Here is a 26,671-nt window from a genome sequence, read left to right as displayed (position 1 = left end):
ATGGTCTCCTTTGACTACATGTTCACATCCAGGTCACTCTGATGCAAGAGGTGGGTTCCCGTGGTCTTGGGCAGCTCTGCCCCTTTGGCTTTGCAGGGTAGAGCCTCCCTCCAGGCTGCTTTCACAGGCTGACATTGAGTTCCTGTGGTTTTTCCAGGTGCATTGTGCAAGCTGTCAGTGGACCTACCATTCTAGGGTCTGGAGGATGGTGGCCCTCTTCTCGTGGTTCCACTAGGCAGTGTCCCAGTGGGGACTCTTTGTGGGGGCTTCAACCCCACATTTCTCTTCTGCACTGGCCTAGAGGTGGTTCTCCATGAGGAGCCCTCCCCTGCAGCAAACTTCTGCCTGGACATCCAGGCATTTCCATACATCCTCTGAAATCTAGGTGGAGGTTCCCAAACCTCAGTTATTGACTTCCATGCACCTGCAGGCTCAATGCCACATGGAAGCTGCCAAGGCTTGGGGCTTGCACCCTCTGAAGCCATGGCCTGAGCTCTATGTTGGCCTCTTTCAGCCATGGCCGGAGTGGCTGAGATACAGGACACCAAGTCCCTAGGGTGCACACAGCAGGGAAGGCCCTGGGCCCAGCCCATGGAACCATCTTTTCCTCCTAGGCTTCTGGGCCTATGATGGGAGGGGCTGCCATGAAGGTCTCACATGGCCTGGAGGTATTTTCCCCATTGTCTTGGTGATTAACATTTGGCTCCTTGTTATTTATGCAAATTTCTGTAGCTGGTTTGAAATTCTCCTTAGAAAATGGGTTTTTCTTTTCTATTGAATTGTCAGGCTGCAAATTTTCTGAACTTTTATGCTGTGTTTCCCTTTTAAAATGGAATGCTCTTAACAGCACCCAAGTCACCTCTTGAATGCTTTCCTGCTTAGAAATTTATTTCACTAGATACCCTAAATCATCTCCCTCAAGTTCAAAATTCCACAAATCTCTAGGGCATGGAAAAAATGACACCATTCTCTTTCCTAAAACATAGCAAGGGTCACCTTTACTCCAGTTCCCAACAAGTTCCTCATCTCCACCTGAGACCACCTCAGCATGGATTTCATTGTCCATATTATTATAAGCACTTTGGTCAAAGCCATTCAACAAGTCTCTGGGAAGTCCCAAACTTTCCCACATTTTCCTGTCTTCTTCTGAGCCCTCCAAACTGTTCCAACCTCTGCCTGTTACCAAGTTCCAAAGCAACTTCCACATTTTTGGGTATCTTTATGGCAGCACCCCACTCTACCAGTATCAATTTACTTTATTAGTCTATTTTCACACTGCTGATAAAGACATACCCAAGACTGGGTAAATTATAAAGAAAAAGAGGTTTAATGGACTTACAGTTCCATGTGGCTGAGGAGGCCTCATATTCATGGCAGAAGGTGAAAAGGCATGTCTTACCTGGTGACAGACAAGAGATAATGAGAGCCAAGTGAAAGAGGAAACCCCTTATAAGATCATCAGATCCTATTCACTACCATGAGAACAGTATGGGGAAAACCACCTCAATGATTCAATGATCTCCCACGGGGTCCCTCCCACAACATGAGGGAATTATAGGAGCTACAATTCAAGATGAAATTTGGGTGGGGACACAGCCTAACCATATCAACATTACTTCCGTATACAACAAAATTATTTTCAGTGTTGATCATGAATAGAGACAAATAATAATAATAGTAAAGAAATGTAGTCAGTGAAACTTTTCTTTTATTCAACTTTGTGTATAGACTCAAGACCAGTAAAAAAATCAGAATGCCAATTTAAATAAAACTAAAATGTCTACAAAAAGTATAAGTCAGACAATTACTAAATCATACCACTGGTGTAATGTTTTATTTTCTTGATTCATTCTTAAATTTTAAAACAAATAATTAACACTTAGAAAAGAGTAAATTTTGTTTTTAAAGTTATTATTCAAAGTCAGTAAACTTCCTGTATGAGCACAACTTTGTACTTACTAAACAAAGTGTGAATGTTGCTGTTCACACTCTTAAATTTTACTGTTTTAAATTCTGGATACAACTGAAAACCCCAATGAGAGAATTGAACAAACTCAGGTGTTCTGCTTCTTTTCCTTTACAACCATTGTGCCACCATCATCTATGCCAAATCTACTGTTTAAACAGCAATATCCAAATACTGCAGGGTTGGAGACACAGGTTATACCTGAAGTGAGCTTGCAAGATTCTGAACTGTTATGAACTTAACCTTGGAAGGAAGCAGGCAGAACTACATCTGCCTGCTGGAATTAAAGAGGTAGACTCTATGCTTGGGGTTTCTGAATTAATTTCCATACAAAGGTGAATAAGACATGAAACCAAACAACAAAAATTTTACAATGCAGTGGGGATACACATAACTTTTATTTATTTACCTAATAAAAAGGTGCTTATTTGAAGCTCATATGCATATAGTTAAAACTCAGTGGTAACCTAGCTATTATTTAGAACTTAGGCCAATAAGAGTTTTTCTTTTCTTTTCACTTTTCTTTTCTTTTTTTCCTTTTCTTTTCTCTTTTTCAGGGAGAAGCATTTTAACACTGACATTGTTTGGAATTGCCAGTGCATGGTAATAATAAAAAGCAGTCAGTTGAGACCAGCCTGGGCAACATGGCAAGACCCTATTTAAAAAAAAATACCCTACGAAATCCAACAAAAAGCATTCAGAATTTTAGTTGGCTTCATTCTTCCTCTTATTGTCTGCTCCCAGGGTGAACTGCTCCTACTACCCTCAGCTATGGAATGCCACTATTTGGGACTAAAAGAAAAGGGTCAAAGTTCAAAATTTGTGATTTGCTGCAGTCATTTATCCATGCACTTTTTTACTCACTCTACACGTTCTCAAGGGCACTTGCTGTGTGCAAGGCACTGCATTAGGTACTAGGAGTAAATATGGCATGAGACTGAACCCAAAGAATTAACAATTGAGTGAGAGGTATAGATAAGAAATTGAAGAGTAAATACATAACAACAGGGCTGCAACTGGGACAAATATGGGAAGCAAGGGAAAAGAACACCTCAGTTGGTTTAGGGCTTCCCAAAAGGGTGGCATTGAAGCCAAGACCCAATTACCTCCATGCCTGGGAGCCATGCCCATGCTGACATTGTTGACAGCCATCCTGTCTCCTCCTTTCTGCTTTCACCAGGACGTAACTTGGGTTCCCAAAAGGCCACTATCATGCTTTCTGTTTCCTATATGACCTAGCACTGGGACTATTAACCAGGTTTTGGTCTTCTGACATCTCCTCTGTGCACTTCCATTTTATTCCCACCCACCAGTGAGGGCACTCAGGCCATGTTTCCTCAGGGCTGGCTGCACCAGGGTTTCCCTCAAAGTGTTCCTTCTGATAGTGACTAGACAGAACTCCAGGATTGAGCCCAGGCTGGAGTTGCCTGAATGGCCAGGACAGATGCCAGAAATTTTGTTTTTAATATAGATATAACCTAATATTTGGACTTATACTCAAGGTATTATGATGTTATAGACTGGGAGACTAGGACGCACTTTCCAGAATAATGGGGATTAAAACAATCCTTTTGTACTCAAGTCATACGTTTTACTTAGTTTATTAAGCTATCTTATATCTTACTTTGGAAAGAATAGTTGGGAAAATGGTCATTAGACGTGATCCTTTTTAAAAAATGAAGTGGTGACATACTGTTAATCATCACAGAGATTGTTTGTACTACATTGTATACATTCACAATATGCTTTCAGAGATTCTTCTGGCTGGGACTGAAGGATTGAAGATAGTATTTGCACTCTTGCCATCCACCTTTTAATTTTATTTACATCTTGCTCAGAGTTCCATGCAGAAGTTTATGGAGGTTCCTTCCATCTTTCTTCTATAGATTTCATCAAACCTCTCATTCTGGGCAACAGTGAAGTGGTTTTTCCAATCCCCCACAGTTCCTAGAAAAAGGAAGGCCAGACAGGAGTGTCACTCTCTGATTGAAAGATGTGGTGTCCCTGAGTAAAGTGGTGTAGTGCCCATACTGAATCTGGCCTGTCCACATACCTGACTCACCCAACTCCCCCTTCAGTGGACACCTGTCCACGAGCAGCTGTCCTATAAGAAGCAGGCCTAGGGGACTCTGTGCAGGGGGATGGACTTCTGAGTCAGCTGGGCAACTGACCCAAGGCAGCTAGTGGCCTGCATGACCTGGCCCCCCCTGTAGTGTATTTACCTGATGGATTACTACATAGACATAAAAGAAGGATGAACTACAGACACACAACCACGTGGAGGAATCTCAAAACATTATGTTGAGCAAAAGACACCAGACACAGGAAAGTAAATACTGTGAAATTCCATTTATGTGAAGTCCAGCAACAGGCAAAATCAATCTATAGTAATAGAAATTGGAAAAACGGTTGTCCCTGGAGGTAGACATTGACTGAAAAGGTCACAAGAGGGAACTTTCTGGGGTGATGAAAATGTTTCATATCTTGATTGGGGTGCTGGTAGTGTGGGTGTATACATTTATTAAAATGGGTTGAACTGTATACTTAAGATCTGTGCATTTTTGGTATTTTGATTATATCTCAATAAAAAACTATTTTGGAAAAATATGAATGAGATAATATTTTTCACCAAACAACAACTTAAACTAATTTTAAACAGGGGAAATTCTCTTTTCCCCACCAATGCCTCTTCCAGAAAATTATGCAACAGAAATAAAAGCATCTGGAAATAATAATTTATGCACAAAGATATTTACTGTAACATTATGCATAAAAACAAACATTGAAAACAATAATAACTATAGTGTCTATCATTAAGGGAATAGTTGGATGAATTATGATGTATCCTTAGCTTGGTATAACATGGGACCAAAGAAATCAATGAGGTGTATGAGTCTATATGCCTTGCCCTAGAGGGGTTTCTCATATCCTGGTAAGTAAAGGTACAAAATATGACCCCATTCTCCATTTTAGGGAGCAAGCTTTCATTATGGTTACATATCTTTGTGTCTGTGTGAGTCTGAAGAAGGAGGGTGTATAGAAAGATGGTTATGTATGAGCCTGAAGAAGGGCACCTTGACAAATCATTACCACTGGTTATCCAAAGAGAAAAGGGGTAGAATATTTTGGTTTGTTTCATTGGTATGGAATACTGTTGTAGATTGGAAAATGCAACAACATAAATTCAAGCACATGCAAAATCAAAGAGGAAGAAGAAAAGATGTTTCAAAGCAGTGTGTATACCATGATTTCACTGTTGTGAATAAAAAATCTGTATGTTATAAATGAGAGAGAAAGGGACTTCCATACTGTTGGTAGTTACTTCTTGGGGGTGGAGTTTTTGTGGAGAGACTTTTAAAAAATATAATTTTATACTGATTTTATTTATTTATTTATTTATTGAGACAGAGTCTCACTTTGTCACCAGGCTGGAGTACAGTGGCGTGATCTTGGCTCACTGCAACCTCCGCCTCCTGGGTTCAAGTGATTCTCCTGCATGAGCCTCCCGAATAGCTGGGACTACAGGCGTGCACCACCACGCCCAGCTAATTTTTTTATTTTTAGTAGAGACAGGGTTTCACCATGTTGGCCAGGTTGGTCTTGATCTCTTGACCTCGTGATCTGCCTGCCTAGGCCTCCCAAAGTGGTAGGATTACAGGCATGAGCCATCGCGCCCAGCCTATTTAGTTTATTTTTTAAGAAGAGCTGGTGTCTTGCTCTGTCACCCAGGCTGGAGTACAGTGGCAAGGTCCTAGCTCACTGCATTCTCAAAATCCTGGGCTCAAGTGCTCCTCTCACCTCAGCCTCCTGAGAAGCTGGGAATACAGGGATGCATCACCACACCCAGCTAATTAATTTTTTTTGTAGAGATGGGGTCTTGCTGTGTTGCCCAGTCTAGTTTCGAACTCCTAGCCTCAAGCAATCCTCATGCCTCAGCTTTCCAAAATGTGGGATTATGGGCATAAGTCAATCTGCCCAGCCCAATTTAATATTTAACAATGACATATTTTGCTTTTTAAATTAGAAAGTTTTTTCTCAAAAAATATTAGATGGGCCAATTAGAATTCCTCGTTTGGGAATTGGAACTAAGAAATACTGAGGATGAGGCAGTTCTCAACGGTAGTTGTAGTTGAAACTCATGAAGTAGAGCAGGTTTGGGTAAGGGTCAAGACCAAGTTATGAGCAGAAACTGAGTCATCAGAAGTTATAAAGTGGGAGAAAGTTGTAATGGGTGGAGAGACGGGAAGCTGGTTAGCAGAGGAAGCCATGCCTAATAGATATGTGAAAAGCAGCTGAGTCCTGTAAGTGGTGGAGCTTTGGAGCAAAGACACATCCCTCCTGCTGCTGAGTCCTGGACCCTGAGATCCAGCGGCCCCTGGGAGGTCTGGACCAGTGGTGGCTCCTCTTCCTAGTTTTCTATGTGATTGCATTTCCTTTATTGTCCATTGTGAATCTTCACAGTAAGCCCCTTTCTTTGGGGCTAGCTTGAGGGACTCTCTGTTCCTTGCAACCAAATACTGGAACAATACCCTAGAAAGTTCTCTTCTACAACAGGATCAAATCCCTGGTTTTATTAGAAACACATATTAGGAATAGTTGAAGTGGATTGGCTTGGAATTAATAAAACTCAATATTGTCTGCTAAGAGGCAGACAGGATGTTACGAGACAATCTGAATGTATGATAAAGAGGCCCCACACACCTTTTCTCATGAAGGAGGAAATTGACTGGTCCATGATAGATTTGGAAACTGTAGAACGATTTGTCATGGGATTTTCTTTCATTTTCTCAAATGACGTCTCCTGGACAATTTTATCTAGCACTGTTTCATCCACGTTCTTTCCCATGAACTGCATCACCTTCCGAATTTCATGCTTTGGGTCCTGCGGCAAGGGTAACATTGGACTGGAATGAATGAGAGTATCATAAAGAAATACTACAATTCTCTGGGATGTCCTTTGAAACAACTTTGAATTTCTCTGCACCTGAAGGACCACTTTAAAATGGTTCTTCTGCAGAGCCTTCACTCACCCTCTTTATGTCCTCATAGAAGAGGAAGAGAATCTGGTGTCTGTCTTTCATCTCCCACCATCCTTTCACATGGTCAAACCAGGAACCCCAAACCACTGAAATAGACACAGGAAACAGAATGGTCTACATAGGCATCGCACAAAACCTTCTGAGTATTAGGGATTTTCCTGAAGTGAGTTAGAGAGAGAAAACCCAAATTCTGGATTAGATATGTCCTAAGGGTTCTGATCTGTTTGATTTTGAGGGTGGTGTAGATGGGGTCAGCCTTAGGGTTACTTGCCCCAACATCCTCCCTAAAGTGGCTTCCTATTATGTGCAATCACATAGGGACAAGGACACCTTTTGGAAGAGGATGGCTTTAATTAAAGACTTTGAATCAGGTGGAAGATGTTTGCTGAGGGCTATGGGCATACACTCAGAAAGTGGCCAGCTTGCTCTGCCCAGTCCCAGTCTGTGGTAGGACACACCTGGTGAAGTACAGGCATTCTAGGGGATAAAATGCTACCTGTGGTTCCCTAGACCCAGCCTAGCTGGAGTGAGAATGCAAGGGTGTGAAGGATGTTCCCGTACCTTTTCCATTGATGAAGGTTTCAAAATACTCTTCCCAGGTACCAGGGTCCGGAAGCATGTGGTTCATCCTTTGGAAATGGTAGTAGGAAACCATACAGTCTTTGGCATTTCGAGCTACATAAAGGAACTTTGGGGTAAGAAAAGAGGTGGGTAAAAGATGGTATAAAAAGTGGGCTTTCACAGAGTTCCCTTAGGCGGAGCCATCCTGAGGGTTGCTGTGCACTCTGGCTCAGTTCTGCAGTGCTGGCCCTGCGACTTGGCCTTGTGACCTCCCTCTTCTTTCTGTCTCTGCTTTGTCACCAAGTCTGCTCTCTACTTCAAACTCAGTCCTTTTAATTAGCTAATCAATTAGGGATTGGTGAGGATTAGATTGCCTGATTGCCCCTTTGGTATCAGGAGCAAAGTCTTTTTCTGTAAACTATGACCTGCCACTTGAATAGGAGACTTCCACAGTATCAGCGTAAACTGATGACCCCTCGCGCACCCTCCCAAAGATGCACAGAAGCTTCATGTTTAAGAGTTTGAGCCACACAGCAAGAAAATAGCTCCTATTTTTCTCCTGGCCTCCTCAGCTTGAATGATTTCCATCTCTAATCATTTCAGCTCTGCCCCTACAAACATTCCTTCAAGTTCCACTTTGCCCACAATTTCACATCCCTCCACCCTCCCAACCTTTCATTTTACCAAATCTGACCTTTTATCCAGTACTCAGTTCACATTTTAATGGCATCAATGCCAAATGGGCCTCTTGACTATGCATCTCAGATCTATGACCAGCTATTTCAATGCTGTGCTTTTTTATTCTTTCACTTTTAAGTGGTTCTCAGTTGGGGATGATGGGATGATTGTATCCACTAGGGGACATTTGGCAATGTCTGGAGACATTTTTGGTTGCACAACTTGGAGTAGTGGTGCTACTGGCATCCATGCAGGGGCCAAGTATGCTGTTCAACATTCTACAATACACAGAAGAGTCCCCCTGCTCCCACCCACGAGAAAGAAAAATCTGCCCCAAATGTCAGGAGTGCTGTATTAATTATGTCTTTTATATTCTGTATCTGATGCTTTGACATCCTGGGGCTTTGCTGACTCTGGAGGAACTGCCTACAACACCCCAGAGCCTATACCCCCAACACTTCCGCTGTTGGGCTTGTACACACTGGGCCATTATTCACCTGCCCTGACCATCCCAGGGTCAGATACCAGACCACTAGGCCAAGCCCCTGTGGCTGAAAGCCTGCTCCAGTGGTTCAAACTGGCCAATCCCAAGCCTGCCTACCTTGCCTCAACTATTCTTTCCGAAAGAAACCACATCAAGGCTCTTGCCCATGTCTTCTACTCACTGTCTCTTCCTCCTGACCTATCCCATTGCTTCCCTGTGAGGCTCTGTGTGACATGCCATGCCTCCTGTTCTAGGGATCTGCGAGGACACACTTCTTCCTTACGACAGTCACCACTGTACCTGCATGTCTTGCCATGCCTGATTATATCAAGTCCCAGGCCCTTTAGAGCAAGTGCTAAGGTTGAGAAACCCTGCTCCTGAAAGCGTTGACTCTGTTGCTGTCTACTAAGTCCTACTCCCCATCTTCTCTTCTCCAACTTACCAAGCTGCCAAGCACCAGTAAAGAAGGTTTTAAGAAATGCTGATTTAAAAAATTCCCCTAGTTTCTAAATTTTTTATGCTCAGTTTTCTTCCTCTTCATTGCTGCTTGATAATCCTTTTATTAATCCCTCCCGTGCTCCCTCTCTTGGCTCTTAGCTCCAGACACAGGTCTCTCCTCTCTCCTCAAACCTTTACCCTCAAACCTTCCTGTCTGAGTTCACTAATTCTCTATGCAGCTGTTCTGCACTTTATCCTATGCTTGAGTTTTTAATTTCCATGATTTTATATTTTTTTGTTATAGAAATTCCATTTATTTACTTAATATTTCTGTGTCTAAAAGTAGCATCTTATTTCTTTATTTTATTTTTGATACACTTTTTCATTTATTCACACAACTTGAACCTTCTTTTATTTCTAGAGTTGATAATTACATTGTCTGAAGTTCTTGAGGTCTGACTCTTCCATGGGTTCTTTCTGAAGACTGCATCTCATGGTGGCTTGTTCTTTTGTGTATTTTGTAATGTGGGATGGTGAGCTCAAGTGGGGATCCTATGGGGGTCTGAGTTGCAGCTGTGTCCCTCCAGAGAGGACCGGGGAACACTGGCTGTGGGGACCACCTTGTGTAATTTCTCTGCTTGTAGTTTCTTGAACAATGCAAGGAGTGCAATTTTGAATCTCAAACCCTGAGAGAGTAAACCTGTGGCTATACATTCTCAAGGGAGCTGAGCGCCTAGGTCAAGGCAGAGTGGTTCCCTAAGGTCTTCCTCTGCTTCCTCCACCCATCCACTGAGGATGTAGCCCTTCAGTGGTCCCAGCTTTGGCTCCTCATTCTTCTGGTTCCTTGTGCCATGGGCTTTGACCCTGTCCCTGTGCAGCCATTAAAACTTAAATTGCTGGATTATCCAGGTCATCAGATTTCCCCAGGAGAGTCCCAGTCTCAATTTGCCTCTCTGAGTTTCAGTTTCCTCTGCAGTTTCTAAACTTAGGGACTTTATTTTGATCTCAGTTATGCATTAAAAGGAAACTTGTGATTTTTTAATGCAGTAATCCTGGATGTTCTACGTATAAGGGCTTCAGGGGTTCAGAACACCTGGTTTGCCATAATTCTGGAAATGGAAGTTTTTGTCCCCTTATCCAACATTATTACTAAAAGGACTGAAGTCATTTGAGTCCTCCAACTTCACTCCAGTCCCCTAGCAACATATCTTTCTTAGCCCTTCTTTCCCCTTCATTCCTGCCTTTAAGGAAACAGTGCCCCACTTTCTCACCAAGGCTGGCAGCTCAGTTTGTACCCTTGACTCCACCTGCTCTACAGCCACTTCCGTATTTACTCAGCAAGGACGTGTCTAATGCCCTCTATGTGCCAGGAACTTATTAGGCACTGGGGTGCATACAAATAAAGTCACAGAATAAATAAAACGAAGAACTCAGAGTCTACCAGAGGCAGAGGTGGGGTGTCCTCAAGAGCGTTGCTCGGCCTGTTCATCTGTTTACCCTTTGGGGAGAACTTTTTTTTTTTTGAGACGGAGTCTCGCTCTGTGGCCCAGGCTGGAGTGCAGTGGCGTGATCTCGGCTCACTGCAAGCTCCGCCTCCCGGGTTCACACCATTCTCCTGCCTCACCCTCCCGAGTAGCTGGGACTATAGGCGCCCGCCACCGCGCCTGGCTAAGTTTTTTTTTATTTTTAGTAGAGACGGGGTTTCACCGTGCTCTCGATCTCCTGACTTTGTGATCCACCCGCCTCGGCCTCCCAAAGTGCGGGATTACAGGCGTGAGCCACCGCGCCTGGCCCCCTTTGGGGAGAGCTTTAGCTTTTTTCCTCTCATTCTTCCCTCCCTGGTCTGTTAGAAAACCTCCCCATGGCCTGCAGCCTGGAACCACCATCTTCTCCCCTTCATTTCACAGCTACGCTTACTGCACTCACTGCCTCCCCATGTCTCTAGTTCCCTCCAAACATTCAGTCTGGATCCTGCCTTCATGTCCTATTTGAAACTGTTCAGGTGAATGTCCTGCTGAATGTAGAACTTTATGTTTTCTCTTTGCTGATAAGCATCAGAGACAGTGGAGAGGCAAAGGTGATCACGAATGCTCTGCGTTGGGGTCTGCAGGACTCGCTTTGGTTGGCTTACTTTCCCTTCTGTCACAGGGAGCTGTTGGTATCTTACCTTGCAGTTGTTTTCCCAGAAAGACGGTGGCAGCAGCTGAGTGGAAAGGTGAGTCTTTAGTATCCGTGGAGAGGGCATTGCTTTGGCTTTTTCCACACCTTTAAAATAGTTCAAGAGGAAACATCTGCGTAGTACAAGCACTACACGGGGACCTCATGATCCAGGCTCTGTCCAGGATATCCCATCACCCACCTGTCTTTCTGCTAGTCTCTTGACTTTCTTTTGGGATTTTACAATGGGATTATTAATATAATTTTCATTTTTGTAGAATCACACAGCTTGAGTCCTGGATGGGGCCTTAGAGTTAATTTACTCTGTCACTTTAAGGATGAGGTGACAGAAGGTGAGAATGGGCAAGTGAAGTCCTGCTGAGGCAGAGTCAGCCAGGACCAGAGAAGAGAGGACTCCCTCACCTTCCTGCCAGCCAGAGATGACCCCCATGTGCCTGCAGCAGGCTGTCTCATGTACCCGGCCTGTTTGCAATCACTTGTTTCATCTCTAAAAACATGTATACTTGCTGGCCTGTGAGTCATGATTTCTACTGTCTCATTTTTTTTTTGAGACGGAGTCTTGGTCCATCACCAGGCTGGAGTGCAGTGGTGCGATCTCGGCTCACTGCAACCTCCGCTTCCCAGGTTCAAGCAATTCTCCTGCCTCAGCCTCCCGAGTAGCTGGGATTACAGGCGCTTGGCCACCACGCCCATCTAATTTTTCTATTTTTAGTAGAGACAGGGTTTCACCATGTTGGTCAGGCTGGTCTCGATCTGGTGACCTCGTGATCCACCTGCCTTGGCCTCCCAAAGTGCTGGGATTACAGACATGAGCCACGGTGCCCGGCCTCTACTCTCTCATTTAAAAGCCTTAATGAGCACTTTGTGCAATCATTGTGTTAAGCTGAGGTTAGGGGAAAAGGCAACAAAGACAAGAAAAACACAGACCTTCTCCCTAAGGAGCTTCCACTCTAGTGTGGGAATCAGAGGCTCATGCGAATCATGTCAGAGGAGCTGGGTCAAGTTAGTGCAGAAAATCTCCTTCCTCTTTAAGACTGAGTAATGTTCCATTGTATATCCACATCTTGTTTATCAATTCAGCCATTGGTGGACACTTGGGTTGTTGCCACCTTTTGGCTATTGTGAATAATGTTATTTTGAATGTAGATGTACAGGTATCTGTTTCAGACCCTGTTTTTTTTTCTTTGGGATATATACCCAGAAGTGGAATTGCTGGATCATGTAGTCATGGTAATTTTTGTTAAATAAAAAAGTGTTTTGGTACTAAAAAGAAAAGTTGGAAAACCACCTTTAACCATTTTTGAAGTCCATATTCCTTAGAAGAGCTGCAAAGCTCTCCTGCCTCTAGTCTCTTTTCTCAGCTCCACCTCTACGCCAGCTCACACTCTGTCCTTCCACATGCCCTGGTCCTGCTGCCCCACACCCCTGTGCCTCCCTCTGGCTCTCATTTCTACACATCTGGACAGTCCCACTCACTCTTCAAGGGTCTCTCCAAGTACTTTCACTGCTGGAGACATGGTGGCCTGAACATTATGAAGATCTTTCCTGTTAATCACACACCTGCAGATTCTGATTAAAACACCAAACATATCATTTAAGTGCATAATCAGGCTCATAAGAAAATAAGGGGACCCTCCAGGGACCAAAGTGAAGAGGGAGGGAGCTGCAAGATGGAGAAGTGGGCAAAGGCTTTGATGACAGCTGCCCTGAGTGGGTTCACCCTCTGGACACCCAGTGCTCAGTTCAGTGACCTCTGCTCAGGGAAGAGGCTGGTAGCCCTGGACTTCAGTGAGGCACAGATTAGGAACAGAGACCCATGCATTAGCCGGAGAAACTCAAATGTCTGCTACCTCAGTGAAAGGTGAGAGAGAAAAAGATCACCTACTGCCAAAGAGAGGTAAGGTAATTTCCTTGCCTTGCCTCTGGGTGCAGAAAAAGAGGCTTTCTTGAGAACTCATAACCACAATCCTGTTTTCATACTACATGCATGGATATGAAATTATACTACCAGCTTGGACCAGAAGTTAACTTAAACTATTCCAGATTGGAAATGTTCCAATGTAGGTGTGAGATCAAGACAGGGAGAAAAGAGCTTTTTATACAAAATTACAAAACAAATGAGGGAAAAGCCCTATGAACAAGAGCTAGAAAAAAACAGGTGGAAGAACTAAACCCCTAGTGACCTCAGTTATTGGGTACCTAATAGAGAATATAAATAACTATGTTTAAAATATGCAAAGAAGACCAGGGGCAGTGGCTCACGTCTGTAATCTTGGCACTTTGGGAGGTTGAGGCAGGTGGATTGCTTGAGCTCAGGAGTTTGAGACCAGCCTGGGCAACATGGTGAAATCCTGTCTCTAAAAAAAAAAAATACCAAAATTAGCTGGGCATGATGATACGCACCTGTAGTCCCAGCTGCTTACTCGGGAGGCTGAGATGGGAGGATCGCTTGAGCTCGAGAGATTGAGGCTGCAGTGAGCTGTGTTTGCACTACTGCACTCTAGCCTGGGTGACAGAGTGAGACCCTGTCTCAAAAAAAAGTGCAAAGGAATAAAAGAGAAAGTTGAAAACATGAGCAAGGAAACAAGAGACTACTAAAAAGACGGGGAAGATTTATAAAGTGTTTGGACATGAAAACCTACAATGAGTAGGGTTAAATAGCAGAGCTTATATAGCTGAAAAGAAAAATAGTGGCAGAGCTAAAGAAGCACAATGTAGAGAAATGGAGATGAAAGCTATAAGAAACCTTAGCAGACATAGAGGACAGAAGGGAAGGTTATGGATGGAGTTGGACTGTCAATCCCAAGCTGGGGAGCAAATTCAGGGAATCTGCCAGAAAGTGAGATCTGCAGGCTGGTTGATTTCCTTCCTGGTACTCACGGCTCTCCTCTTTCCTATTACACCTGATTTAATGCCCTGTGGGCAGTAACCACTTAATGCCTAAAAGAGACCCAGTCTTCTTTTTTTTTTTTTTTTTTTTTTTTTTGAGACGGAGTCTCGCTCTGTCGCCCAGGCTGGAGTGCAGTGGCGCGATCTCGGCTCACTGCAAGCTCCGCCTCCTGGGTTCACGCCATTCTCCTGCCTCAGCCTCCCGAGTAGCTGGGACTACAGGCGCCCGCTACCACGCCCGGCTAATTTTTTGTATTTTTAGTAGAGACGGGGTTTCACCGTGTTAGCCAGGATGGTCTCGATCTCCTGACCTCGTGATCCGCCCGCCTCGGCCTCCCAAAGTGCTGGGATTACAGGCGTGAGCCACCGCGCCCGGCGAGACCCAGTCTTCTAATTGGGAAATCTGTACTCAGTCATTATGGTCCTTAGATGGCTCACAGTCATCCTTCCTGCCCATGACAAATAAGAAGGCCCACTCCTACTCCTGATCCAGCCCTGTTGGTGGGCTCAGTCCAGCTCTAACTCCAAATTTTTCTGCCAAAAAACCCCTACAGGAGAGAGATACTGTGGAGTCGGGGCTTGACATAAAGCAGTTGACCAGTGTTTTCTTTTATGAACATAGGTACATTGTACATTCTGCCCCCCCACACCCTCGCCCCACCTCTCTCTCATCAATGATTCAGAAAATCCCCATGGGGTTGCCTCACCCGCCAGGAATACCACGATGGTTGCTCAGACTCAGGGTGGAGAAGCACAGCGTGGAGAGTGTGCATGACACAGCCCAGGCTGCAGGGCCCATTCCCAAGCCCACTAGCTTGGAAGAAGGGGGCAAACGGGGTCACTTTTGGCCTTTGTCAGTTGCACTAAGATTTTAGCCTTGGGATTTGAGCCAAATTGCATGTGGCTGTGAGGGATAAATCAATTCAGCCAATACTGTAGAAACAGCCCCATGGGAGTACAAAGTTAAACAGAACTTGTTTCTTGCCATCAAAGAGTTTGCAGTCTGGCAGGAGACAGAGGCAGAAAATTAGTAATGACAACGGTTTATCATTTCAGGTGTCACCTCCAGGAACGGTTCATTGGCCATGTTCCCCTCACCCTGCCAGTAGCCCTCCATGCTTGTTGTTATATCATCTGCATTGGTTTCTTCCATGGGACTATAACTTATTGGGGGCAAGTAGGTGTGAGGTCTTATGAGCAGCATAGGCCCTTGAGCATAGATGTTTGCTGAAACTAAGTGGATCATTCCTAGATTTCACCTATATACAGTTCACACACACACATGCATATGCACACACATGCACACAGGTCTTTTCAAAGTCTTTCCAAACCAATTCTCTGTGGGTCACAGATGTAATCCCTTTTGTCACAGAACGGCTATGAGGCTGGGAGTTGATGGGAGAGCAGAAGGGGGCCTGGAAGGGAGACTGACCATGCAGGGCACAAGCTCGTCCATTGTCCCGTAGTGTCTGACCACTCCAGAATGCTCCAAGGGTGGTTGAGACCTTTGGCCGACAGCCATGAGTCTATGTCAGCAACTGGTCTCCTCCCAGTGATGCTCCTCATCTCGACTGGCAGGGATTATCTACTCTGAAAGAAAACCACTGGCTGGGCACGGTGGCTTACGCCTATAATCTCAGTGCTTTGGGAGGCCGAGGTGGGTATATCATGAGGTCAGGAGTTCGAGACTAGCCTGGCCAACATGGTAAAACCCTGACTGTACTAAAAATACCAAAAATTTGCTGGGCATGCTGGCAGGTGCCTGTAATTCCAGCTACTTGGGAGGCTGAGGCAGGAGAATTGCTTGAACCCGGGAGGCAGAGGTTGCAGTGAGCCAAGACCATGCCATTGCACTCCCGCCTGGGCAACAGAGCCAGACTTTGTCTCAAAAAAAAAAAACAAACAAACGATCACTGCACAGCTGAGTCTCCAGCCAGCATTCAGCTCTCTGTGGCTGGGCAGATCATAAAGCCTGAGACTGTTTGTTATTCTCAAACAGGGCACCTTGGTTCCTAAAGAGGCCAGGGTGCCTCTGTATGACATGCCAAGCTGGCCGTTTGAGTACCATCCTTTCTCTGGATTCTACAGCTCTATCCTGGTTTTTATGCTGATTTAGTAATTGAACACTCTGCTCTCTACTGCTGAGAATACTTCATTAGAAATCTTGCTTAGGCCTCTCCTCTTTCTTTAATCTCTCAAATTGCCAGAGGTAAGACACTGGGCAGCGGCAGGGGCAGGAGGTAGAACAAAGATCAAAAGCTGTTCTTGGGCTGGGTGTGGTGGCTCATGTTTGTGATCCCAGTGGCTTGGAAGGCCAAGGCAGGAGGAGTGCTCGAAGCCAGGTGCTTGAGACCAATCTGGGAAACATAGTGAAACCCGATCTCTACAAGCAAAAAATTTGCCAGGTGTGGCGGTGTTCACCTGTAGTCCCAGCTACTCAGGAGTCTGAGGTGGGAAGATTGCCTAAGCCCAGTAGTTCCAGGTTGCAGTGACCTATGATGGCACCACTGCAGTCCAGCCTGGGTGACAGAGCTAGCCTCCATCTTTAAATAAACAAAAAATGCTGGTCTTAGATAATCAGGGAACACATGGGGTCATGGGGCCTGGAGAAGTGGTTAGTAAAGATAGCTAACACGTAGATAGTATCCTCTGAGTGTCAGGCACTGCTTCAAGCTTTTTACCTATACTGAATTTGTTAATGCTCACAACAACTCTTTGAGATAGGCCTTGATTCTATCTACACTTTGCAGCTAAGGAAACTGTAACACAGAGAGGTTATGTAAACATTGTGAGGTGAGTGACAGAGTCAGGATTTAAACGTTGTGAGGTGAGTGATGGAGTCAGGATTTAAACCCTGGTAGTCCTTAACTATTATACCATCCTGCTGCTCAAGGAACAGAAGACCAGACACACACAAAACAGCAGGTCCTGATGGTGCATGGAGTGAGATCATGGTTAAGCAGGCAGAGGCTGGCCTGTCTATGGGGTCAGAGCCCCACAGGTAGTTCAGAGCAGGGCGGGAACAGGCACTGGGTTACAAAGCCAGTAGTTACCTACCTAGTGACCATTTTCTCTTCTTCGAGAGCCAGAGGAGCCAGAGGGGCTGGATGGTAGGATCATAGGGGAAAGCAAAATCCTTTAAGGCTATTCTGACTTGGAGACACCTCCTTCCACAGGTTACAAGTGTCTTGTATGCATCAGATCAGGGAATTTCTATCTTAGGACATTTTTAGGGATTTATCAGACCTCTGTCTACAGTTGCTCCAAGTCTAGACTTCATGCTAGAGCTGCATTAACTACATTTTCATAGCTTCAGCTACTGTGCTCCCAGCTTTCTATCACATGGATCTCTGCAATGCTGTAACTTAGGGAAGTAGGCCTTCCTCCTATCCTTGTTTTGCAAAATAGTTCCAGCAGCTCCAGTTACCTGAAATATAGCATTCTGGTTATATTTTTTAGCTTTCTTTATTTTTTGATGTGAAGAGAAACACTTCTAGGTTGAGCATTACCTGAAAAGTCTTCTCTGTTGAACAGAAATAATTGGTTCCAAATGCAATGGGGTGTGTGTGTGTGTGTGTGTGTGTGTGTGTGTGAATTATCGATTCTTGGATACCCTCCTGGCTGCACTGGGTTTTATCAGGTTGGGGTACAGATAGAAGAAGGAATAAATGGCTTACAGTTTTTCACATCTTCAATGTGATCTACAGTTGCACATGATCAGAGGGAGGGCTTAAGAAGAAAATAAGGCAGAATCTGACCCTAGCACACATCCTTTTCATTTGGTGATTCACTTTTGGTAAAAAATCTTAAATAATATGTAGACAGGATGAGAGGAAGATAAAAGGAAGAAACATATGACAGTGAAAATGAGAGAGAAAGAGAAGAGGAAGGAGAGAGGGAGGGAGAGAGAGAAGAGGAAGGAGGGGGGGAGAGAGAGAGGAGAGAAGAGAACAGTGAGAAAAGACAGGGGAAAACAGAAGAGAGAGGGAAAGAAAGCAGGAAGAGAGAAAGAGGGGGGTGCTCTCACCAGAAGGTTGGGGTGGCCGAGCCCACTCAATGAAAGGATGGCGGTGTTGGATTATGGCTCGCTGGCACTTCTCCACGTCCCCATTCTGTTCAATCATATCCACAATTTCCTGAATCCACGTTGTCCCTGAGGCTCAGAAAGGAAGGATGAGAAGCAGAAATCTGTTAGACAATCTTCCCTGAAGAGTCCCGAGTAAACAAAGAGGATGTAGAGCCTTGGTGTTTGCATCAACCTCCCCTTGGGTCAGAATCCTGTTTGCCATGAGTGATAGAAGTCCATGAGGGATGGACTTTGGATCTCTGTAGGGAGTGGAGCAGCACAGGCAAGGGTCTCTCCACCCAAGACCAGTGCATGGTAGAGCATAGCAGCTTTCCTGGAAAACTCGGATATCAGGCATCCTGTGTGAGCCCTGAGCTCCAAAACCCATTGTGGAACAATAAGAAGGAGCAGGTTTCCTAAGAAGGGGAATTCTAACTTAAGTGATGAGCCTGTGCTGGCTCAGCAGGTCTTTGCTGTCCCTCCTACCCTGCAATCACCTGCTTTAGGGTAGGTGCAGATGAGGAGATCATCTGGTTTGGCCTCGAAGCTCTGGATCTGGCTCCAGTTGTCCACAGTTGCAGGCTGCAGGAGGGTCCCCTCCACCTCTTTCAGTTTTATCTGTTTCCCCAGGTCTGAGGTCAGGGCCATAGTGTCTCAGGGTTGGGGTCCCTATGGGAAAAGAATAGAGGAGATTTTTAAAGAAGTTGTGGTGAAATATACATAACATAAAATTGATCATTTTAACCATCGTTAGGTGTACAGTTCAGAGGCATTAAGTACATTCACATTGTTGTGCAACCATTATAACCATCTTTTCTAGAATTTTTTTCATCATCCCAGACAGAAACTCTGTATCTATTAAACAATAATACCCATTCCCCCTCCCTCAGCTCCTGGCAACCACCATTTTACTCTCTGTCTCTATGGACTCTATATACCTTATTTAGGTGGAATCACATAATATCTGCCCTTTTGTGAATGTCTTATTAATTAAGCTTAATCTTATGCTTAATTGAAAGTTTGATCCAAAGCTTAATCTCTTCAAGGCTCATCCATGTTGTAGCATGTGATGGGATTTCCTTCCCTAGTTCACTGTAGATATACACCTTTCCTTTTTTTTTTTTTTTTTTTTTGAGACAGAGTCTCACTCTGTTTATCCAGGCTGGAGTGCAATGGCATGATCTCTGCTCACTGCAACGTCTGCCTCCAGGGTTCAAGCGATTCTCATGCCTCAGCCTCCTGAGTGGCTGGGATTACAGGTGCCCACCACCATGCCTGACTAATTTTTGTGATTTTAGTAGGGACCGAGTTTCGCCATGTTGGCCAGGCTGGTCTTGAGCTCCTGACCTCAGATGATCCACCCACCTCGGCTTCCCAAAGTGTTGGGATTACAGGTGTGAGCCACCGTGCCCAGCCTATATTTTGTTTACCCAGTCATCTATTGATGGAAACTTTTGGCTGTCATGAATTAGGTCTCTGTGAACATCGATGTACAAATATCCTTTGAATTATTGCTTTCAATTTTTTTTGGTATATACTCAGAAGTGAAATTGCTAGATCATCTGGTAATTCTATGTTTAATATTTTGAGGAAATGTTACAGCATCTTCCACAGCAGCCGCACCATTTTACATTTTTACAAGCAGTGCACAAGGGTTCCAGTTTTTCCAAATTGTCATCAACACTTGTTGTTTCTTGTGTTTTTTGTTTGTTTTTTTGGTTTTGATAATAGCCATCCTAATGATTGTGCGGTGATAAATAGCTCATTGGGGTTTTGATTTGCATTCCCCTAATGACTAATGATGTTGAGCATCTTATCATGCTTATTGGCCATTTGTGGGAGAAATATCTGCTTTGCCCAGTTTTGCATTGTGTGTGTGTGTGTGTGTGTGTGCGTGTGTGTGTGTGTTGTCATTGTTGTATTGAGGGAAGACTTTTAAATGCACCAAAAGGAGAAAGCAGAAGATGTAAATCACTGTTACTCAAGGATAACTGGCTTGGCTACTGGGGTTCCGGAAGACATTTATTACTACTACTACTAATGAAATAATAGTTAAAAGCTAACATTTATCGAACACGTCAATTTGCCAACGCTGGGCTGAGGCCTTGTATACATTAATTTATTTTAACTTTTGCTGAAAATGAGTGATAGAACTTCGGAGCTGAAAGGGTCCTTACAGAAAATGTAACAGTACATGCTTGCTAGAGGTTGAATGAAATAATCTGGCCCAGCTGCTTCATGGAATGGTTGAGAAAACTAGGTGCCCAGATTAGTGAGGGCAGTTTTCATGGTGGCTTCTGCTTCCAGATTGAGCTGAGCCCTTTAAGATGAAGACAATTTTTGGAAAACGAAAGACAAATTATTTATGAAAATTTTCAAATATGAGAAGCAGTTGTATTGTATGTATAATACATCAAAGAAGGTGGAGTTTGGACAGTACTCCTGAGATTATGGTATGATCAAATTCAGGAGAGGAGGGATAAGAACAAACATTTCTTGCAGGCCTTCTATGTTAGGTCCTTCATGGACTTTTCTTTTTCTTTAATTCATATGACAATTTTATTAGGAAGGAATAATTATCACCCTCATAAATGTGAGGAAGCTGAGAGTCACATGATCAATAACTTGCCCAGGATCGCAGCCAACATCTGTATACGAATCCTATGTTCCTTCTTTAAAAATTGCCTCTTGTTTTTTTTTATTGTGAATTTAAAGTTATACATTGCCAAAACTTTGGAAACAGTCCAAATGTACAAGGAAAACATCTATCACACAAGAGTTGTTATTATTTTGATGTATTTCTATCTGTCTTTTTCAAATGTATATTGTTGTAGGCAGAATAATGGCCCTAAAGATGTCCACGTCCTAATTCCTAATACATTACATTGTGTGGCAAAGGGCTTTGCAGATGGAATTTAGGTTAAGAACCTTAAGGCAATGAGCATGTCCTGTATTATCCAGGTGGGTCTAATGTGACCACAAGGGCACTTAAAAGTGGACAAGGGTGTAGAAGAGCAGTCAGAGAGTCGTGTGGCTGAAGAAGTGGCTGGAGAGTTTGGAAGCATGAGAATGACTCAACTTGCCATTGATGGCTTAGAGACAAAGGGGAACACAAGACAAGGCATGACCTCCAGAAGCTGAGAATGAACCTCAGCCAATAAGCAAATGGGACCTCCATCCTACAGCCACATGAATCTGAATTCTGCCAACAACCAGAATGAGCTTGGAAGGGATTCTTCTTCAGAGCCTCCAGAAGGGAATGCAGCCCTGCCAACACCTTGATTTTACCCAGAGACACCTGTTTGGACTTCTGACTTACAGAGGTGTGAGATAATAAACTTGTATTGTTTTAAGCTGCTAAATTTTTGATAATTTGTTATGGCAGTGATAGTGATAGAAAACTATTTATACATAGTTATGAACAAAAAGTATACATATATATAAACATAAAACTACAAAACACTTTTTGGATACTGCTGTGGTTTGGTTGTAGTTAGTCCCCACCAAAACTCTCTGTTGAAGTTTAACTGCCAGTGTGGCAGTGCTAGGACACGGGGTCTTGTGAGAGGTGTTTGGGCCATAAGGGTGGATTCCACATAAGTAGATTAATGCCATCTCCCAGAAGTGGATGAGTTTGGTCCCTTTAGACATGCCTGCTTGCCTTTCTATTTCTTCATCATGTCTTGATGCAGCATGGCCCTCACGAGAAGCTGAGCAGATGCCAGCACCATGCTCTTGGACTTTTCAGCCACCAGAATCATGATTCAAAATAAACCTCTTATATTTATAAATTACCCAGCCTCAGGTATTTTGTTATAGCAACACAAAATGGACTAAGACGGACATTATCATGGTTTGAATTGTGTCTCTCTAAGTTCGTATGTTGAAGTCCTAATCCGTAGTATATTAGCCTGTGGCTGTATTTGGAGATAATGTCTTTATGTGATTAAGTTAAAATGAGGCCGCTAGGATGAGACCTATTCCAATCTGGTATCCTTGTAATGAGAGGAGATTAGGACACACAAGGCAACACCAGGGATGTGTGCACATGGAGGAAAGACCATGTAAGGACACAGTGAGAAGGTCCTCCATAGGGTGGGGGTGAGCGGATGGTGAGTCCAATTCTGGGGTTGAGTCTGATGTATTTATGGGACTTCCCAATGTACACCTGTAGGCAGGTGTACATGTGAGCTTAGGGCTCTGGCCTTGAACTAATGCCCTGAGAATAATTCACGCAACACATTGACCAACTCTGTGGTAGGCGTTGTGCTCTGGGCAGGTAGCTGATGTCCGAGGGCCTGGGCACAGCTGTGAACATGTGTGGAAGGGCACCTGCTGCTGCTGAGGACCAGGGCGGTTAAGGGCTTGGCTGTCCAGTGAACTATGGATCCCACCGTATTGCTCTTGTTGGAGGCCTGCACGGGGAGTGATAGAACCTGGCTAAAGCTGGGAGAAGGAGATGCAGCAAGAGATTGAGGCAGCTGGGTAGTGCAGTGGGAGCAGAGGGATCTGCCAGTTCCCACAGGAGAAGTCCCAAGTCCTTCTCACCCTCCCCAGGCCCCTCATTGCTGGGCCACATCAGCACATGGTTCCTGCCCTTGGAGAGTCAGGCATGTAGACACATACATTTCCCCTTGAGCAGCCAGCAGGGACATTTTCATCGTATCAGGCCAGATCACTATGGCCTCCTTTGTGGAGGCATCCCTGACTCTGTAAACAGAAGTAATCACTCCTTTCCATGGGATCCTATAGTATTTTGTGTGCGAATTTTATAGTTCTTACTCCACGTCCTACAATTACTTGCTTATAAGTCTGGACCCTTGGAGCACAGGATCTGGTTCAGTCCCCTTGCAGGCCCAGCATGTGTCTTAGTCAATGGCTGGCATAAGAGGAGGGCTGTCATGGAAGAAGAAATAGTCTTGGCCAGAGAAGTTGAGCTGGCCCTGGAGGAGGATGGGACAGGGAGGGTATTTGGGAAAAGATCAGGGTGGGAGACAGAGATAGTATTACAGGAGAGAGAGCTTTTGGAGGTGATTTGAGGGGGGTCCTGAATTTCTAGGTCTGAATTTTTAGGCTGGAGGCTGTTAACAAAACTCTTTTATATTATTTTATCAGATTCTTAGGATCTTTTCTGGTTTGAATAAATGCATCTATAAAGTCACACCTATGTGGCTAAAGGTTAAAAAATAAATTAACGAGTTAGGTACAGAATTTCTTTTAAGCCATATTCTTACCTTCAAGTTCCAGCTGAAAGTCAGCAGCTCAAAGGCCCACTCAAGGGTCAGTGGGCACGGAAAGGACTTTCACAGGAAGCAGACGGCAATTGCAGAGGCTCAAATTACTACTGTGTCAGAGTTACAGGGGCGCTCAGCAGGTAGCCAGCACTTTGGGAGGCTCTCAGCTTCAGTGTGGGAAGTTGAAGCTTTTACTGGAAGAATCCGGATTGAACAGAAACAAACCCTGTGACCTGGCCCTGGGAGGGAGAACTTCTCACTTTACCATGATCACTCATGTGACCCTGACTGCTGTGCAAATACCAACTCCCTCTAGTTCATATGAACTAAGGGCACACTCTACTCCTCCTCTCGGTCACCAGCTAGAGTTTTTCACATCTTTCCTGGCCCTCAGCTGCCTGGCCCCTCCCTCCTCCCACTGGCCTAGAAGCTTAAACAGGTGGGGGCTGGGGGGAAATGGAAGGTTGGCTCTAGGACCAGATGCATCAGGCTTCAGATAGGCTCCTGCTTATTTGGTGAACTCCCTTTTCCTTCCTCCTTAGCCTGAGATTTAATTTCTGCATCTATGAAGTGTGGGTAATACTGCCTGTCTCCAATCCATGCTTTAAGATTGAAAGCAACAATGTTGATGAATACACTTTGCAGAGCAAATAGTAAGTGCTTAAAACTGCTGGTTCTTCTTTCCTTTCTTCCCAAGTTGTATTCATCCACACCGAAAATGCAGAGAGGATAGAACAGAAGTCTAGAGCTTAGGTGTGTACTTATTTATACTTTGCCTTATTGTACAAAAGGTACACTTTAGTGGAGGCAGATTATATTCCATGGTGTCTTTGGTTACCTGGGAAATTAAATGGATCAAGTGTTAATGATCTCTGAACTGCTACTCTTCTGCCAGCCCCAACCTTGTATCTACCCCAGTGCTTTCCTTTCTGGAATTGAAGCATAATTCTGCACCCCATCTGCCCTTCTTGCCAAAGCTTTCCTTGTCTTCTTTGACCCTGAACCTCCTAATGCTTCTTTGCCGACACTTCTTCTTCCTCCTTGTTTCCAAAGGGCTCTTTTTTCCCCAATAAATTGAACTTTCTTTCTTTCTTTTTTTTTTTTTTTTTTTTGAGACGGCGTTTCACTCCTGTTGCCCAGGCTGGAGTGCAATGGTGCAATCTTGGCTCACTGCAACCTCCGCCTCCCGGGTTCAAGCGATTCTCCTGTCTCAGCCTCCTGAGTAGCTGGGACTACAGGCGTGCGCCACCATGCCCAGCTAATTTTTGTTTTGGTATTTTTAGTAGAGACGGGGTCTCACCATGTTGGCCAGGCTAGTCTCCAACTCCTGCTCCCAGGTGATCTGCCCGCCTTGGCCTCCCAAAGTGCTGGGATTACAGGCATAAGCCACTGCACCCGGCTGAACTTTATTTTTCTACTTCTGCTCTCTTCCCAGTTCCACTTATCCCAGTGCTGTCAATTTTCAGCCCCATAGGGCTGATTCACAGTTCTTAGTGCAACCTCACATTTTCTCTGCAGTTAAAGTCCCTAAGTCTACTAAAGTGTCTGCCAGTATCGGTGCCATGCTGCGCTGCATGCTGCATCTCCCTGCCTTTGCTGTCTGCATGGGTCACAGTCTCTACAATCCCAGAATTTACAGTTAGTAACCACTGCTAGTATCTGCTTCCTCCACATTTGTGGAGGATGAACTGGGATGTTGCACAATCTTCTAGCAGTCTCCTTATTTCTGGTCTCTTCCCTACTAGTCTCTCATACTTTCAGCATATAAATTAAGCTCAGCTCAGATCAGGCTATCCTTTGGTTGTTTATGGCTCAAATTCTGGGTGCTTCCACTTGGAATTCAAGACCTTCTAAATTCATTAATTCTTATTTTTTATAAGACAGGGTCTCACTCTTTTGCCCAGGCTGGAGTGAAGAGGCATGATCATAGCTCACTGCAGCCTTGACCTCCTGAGCTCAAGTGATCCTCCTACTTCAAGCCTCCTGAATGCCTGGCTCAAGGCCTTCTTTAATATAACACCATCCCCACCATGGGCCCCACACACCAGGTGAACTGAATGACTTACTGTCCCCTGTATGCATCCTATAATTTCCTGCCTCCCTGGTTTACTCCTGTTTCTCCCTGCCAAAAATGCTCTTACTCTTAGCCTGGCACACTGCTGCGCACCTGTAATCCCAGTTACTTGAGTCCAGCCTGGGCAACATAGTGAGATCCCATCTCTAAAAAAATGTTCTTACTCTGTTTCCATAGAGTCAGATTCTTCAGCTTTGAACCCATCTTTTCCTTGAAGCCTTTCCTTAGGTTATAGCTGGAAGCAATCTCTCTGTGAACTACCATATGCTTTTTTAAAAATAAGTTTTATTGAGATCAAATTCACATACTGTGCACTTCACCCAAGTGTACAGTTCAATGTTTTTAGTTGTGCAACCATCATCACACTCAATTTTGGAATATTTTCATCACCCCAAAATGAAACCCCATGTTTATTAATAGTCATGCCTAATTCCTCCTACCACCGTCTCCAGCTTTAAGAAACCAAAATCTACTTTGTGTCTCTATAGACTTGTCTATTGTGGACATTTTATATAAATTGAATCATACAATGTGTGGTCCATAGGATTAATTTGGCCTTCTCTTACAGCAATTTTCTGTTTTTACTTTAATGAGGAAATTAACTACCCTCCCAGTGTGTCAATTGGGGCCTATCTCTAAGACCACCTGTACCATGTACCCATTCAACTGGATTAATATACTTACTGAATGAATAAACAAATGAATGAAACAAAAACTTTAGTTTTCACCAGGACTGGGACTTGAATAAGGGAACTAAGGTGCAAAATGTAAGGAGACACTCGCTCCAGGGCCGTGCAAGAGAATGAATGCCTCCTTCAATGCTATGCCCTTACCTCACCCTAGTCCCTGCCCTGGTTTATACATAATCCATCCACATGGATTTTTCCCTGATTTGTGATTCATGTACCTCTGGAACTTTCTGAGCTGTTTCTGAGAACCAGGTAAAGTGTGCCCTCTTTGGAGTTAGGGGAATGTCTACACGGCAGCCTCTGTCCCGCTAGAAAGACCAAAGTCACCATTGCCTCCTGGAAGAGTTTTGTGAGGGATCTGATCATGGTTTTCAA

General features: G+C 44.3%; 1 protein-coding gene and 1 long non-coding RNA gene across 9 annotated transcripts in view; one reads left to right on the top strand and one right to left on the bottom strand.

Moving 5' to 3' along the window:
* Positions 1-26,671, top strand: part of LOC129143247 (uncharacterized) — a 312,467-nt gene that overhangs the window by 83,629 nt on the left and 202,167 nt on the right. The window contains exon 3 of one of the 7 annotated variants that reach the window (XR_010149292.1): positions 7,605-7,700. The exons of 3 other annotated variants lie outside the window; for them this stretch is intronic. This is a non-coding gene — a long non-coding RNA (uncharacterized LOC129143247). Of the gene's footprint in view, positions 1-2,523; positions 7,713-26,671 lie in introns of all 7 variants that reach the window. 3 more of the 7 variants (XR_008546506.2, XR_010149291.1, XR_010149290.1) reach the window with 3 other exon arrangements.
* On the bottom strand, positions 1,689-23,868 carry SULT1C2 (sulfotransferase family 1C member 2). 2 transcript variants are annotated; one of them, XM_009443052.5, is made up of 8 exons: positions 23,534-23,868; positions 18,797-18,968; positions 18,261-18,392; positions 11,334-11,431; positions 7,567-7,693; positions 6,997-7,091; positions 6,668-6,848; positions 1,689-3,913 (listed from the first exon to the last, which is right to left on the bottom strand). In XM_009443052.5, exons 2-8 carry the CDS (start codon positions 18,945-18,947, stop codon positions 3,801-3,803), a joined length of 897 nt encoding a protein of 298 aa, XP_009441327.1. In that variant the 5' UTR covers positions 18,948-18,968; positions 23,534-23,868; the 3' UTR covers positions 1,689-3,800. The 2 variants fall into 2 exon arrangements, with proteins under 2 accessions (XP_009441327.1, XP_001135304.1); XM_001135304.5 differs by having other exon boundaries at positions 18,261-18,386; positions 23,534-23,863.

Source organism: Pan troglodytes, chromosome 12, assembly GCF_028858775.2.
Source record: "Pan troglodytes isolate AG18354 chromosome 12, NHGRI_mPanTro3-v2.0_pri, whole genome shotgun sequence".
In the NCBI taxonomy this organism is placed as follows: Eukaryota; Metazoa; Chordata; class Mammalia; order Primates; family Hominidae; genus Pan; species Pan troglodytes.
The sequence above is the reverse complement of the archived record's forward strand: the minus strand, read 5'-3'. Positions and strand labels throughout refer to the sequence as shown.

Bases quoted from the DNA above. Each gene is read 5' to 3' on its own strand.
- SULT1C2 (XM_009443052.5), bottom strand. From the start codon at position 18,947: ATGGCCCTGACCTCAGACCTGGGGAAACAGATAAAACTGAAAGAGGTG. The intron at 18,393-18,796 runs GTGATTGCAGGG...TTCCTTTCTGAG, and splicing joins CTGCACCTACCCTAAAGCAG to CCTCAGGGACAACGTGGATT. The intron at 7,694-11,333 runs GTAAGATACCAA...CTTACCCCAAAG, and splicing joins TCTGGGAAAACAACTGCAAG to TTCCTTTATGTAGCTCGAAA.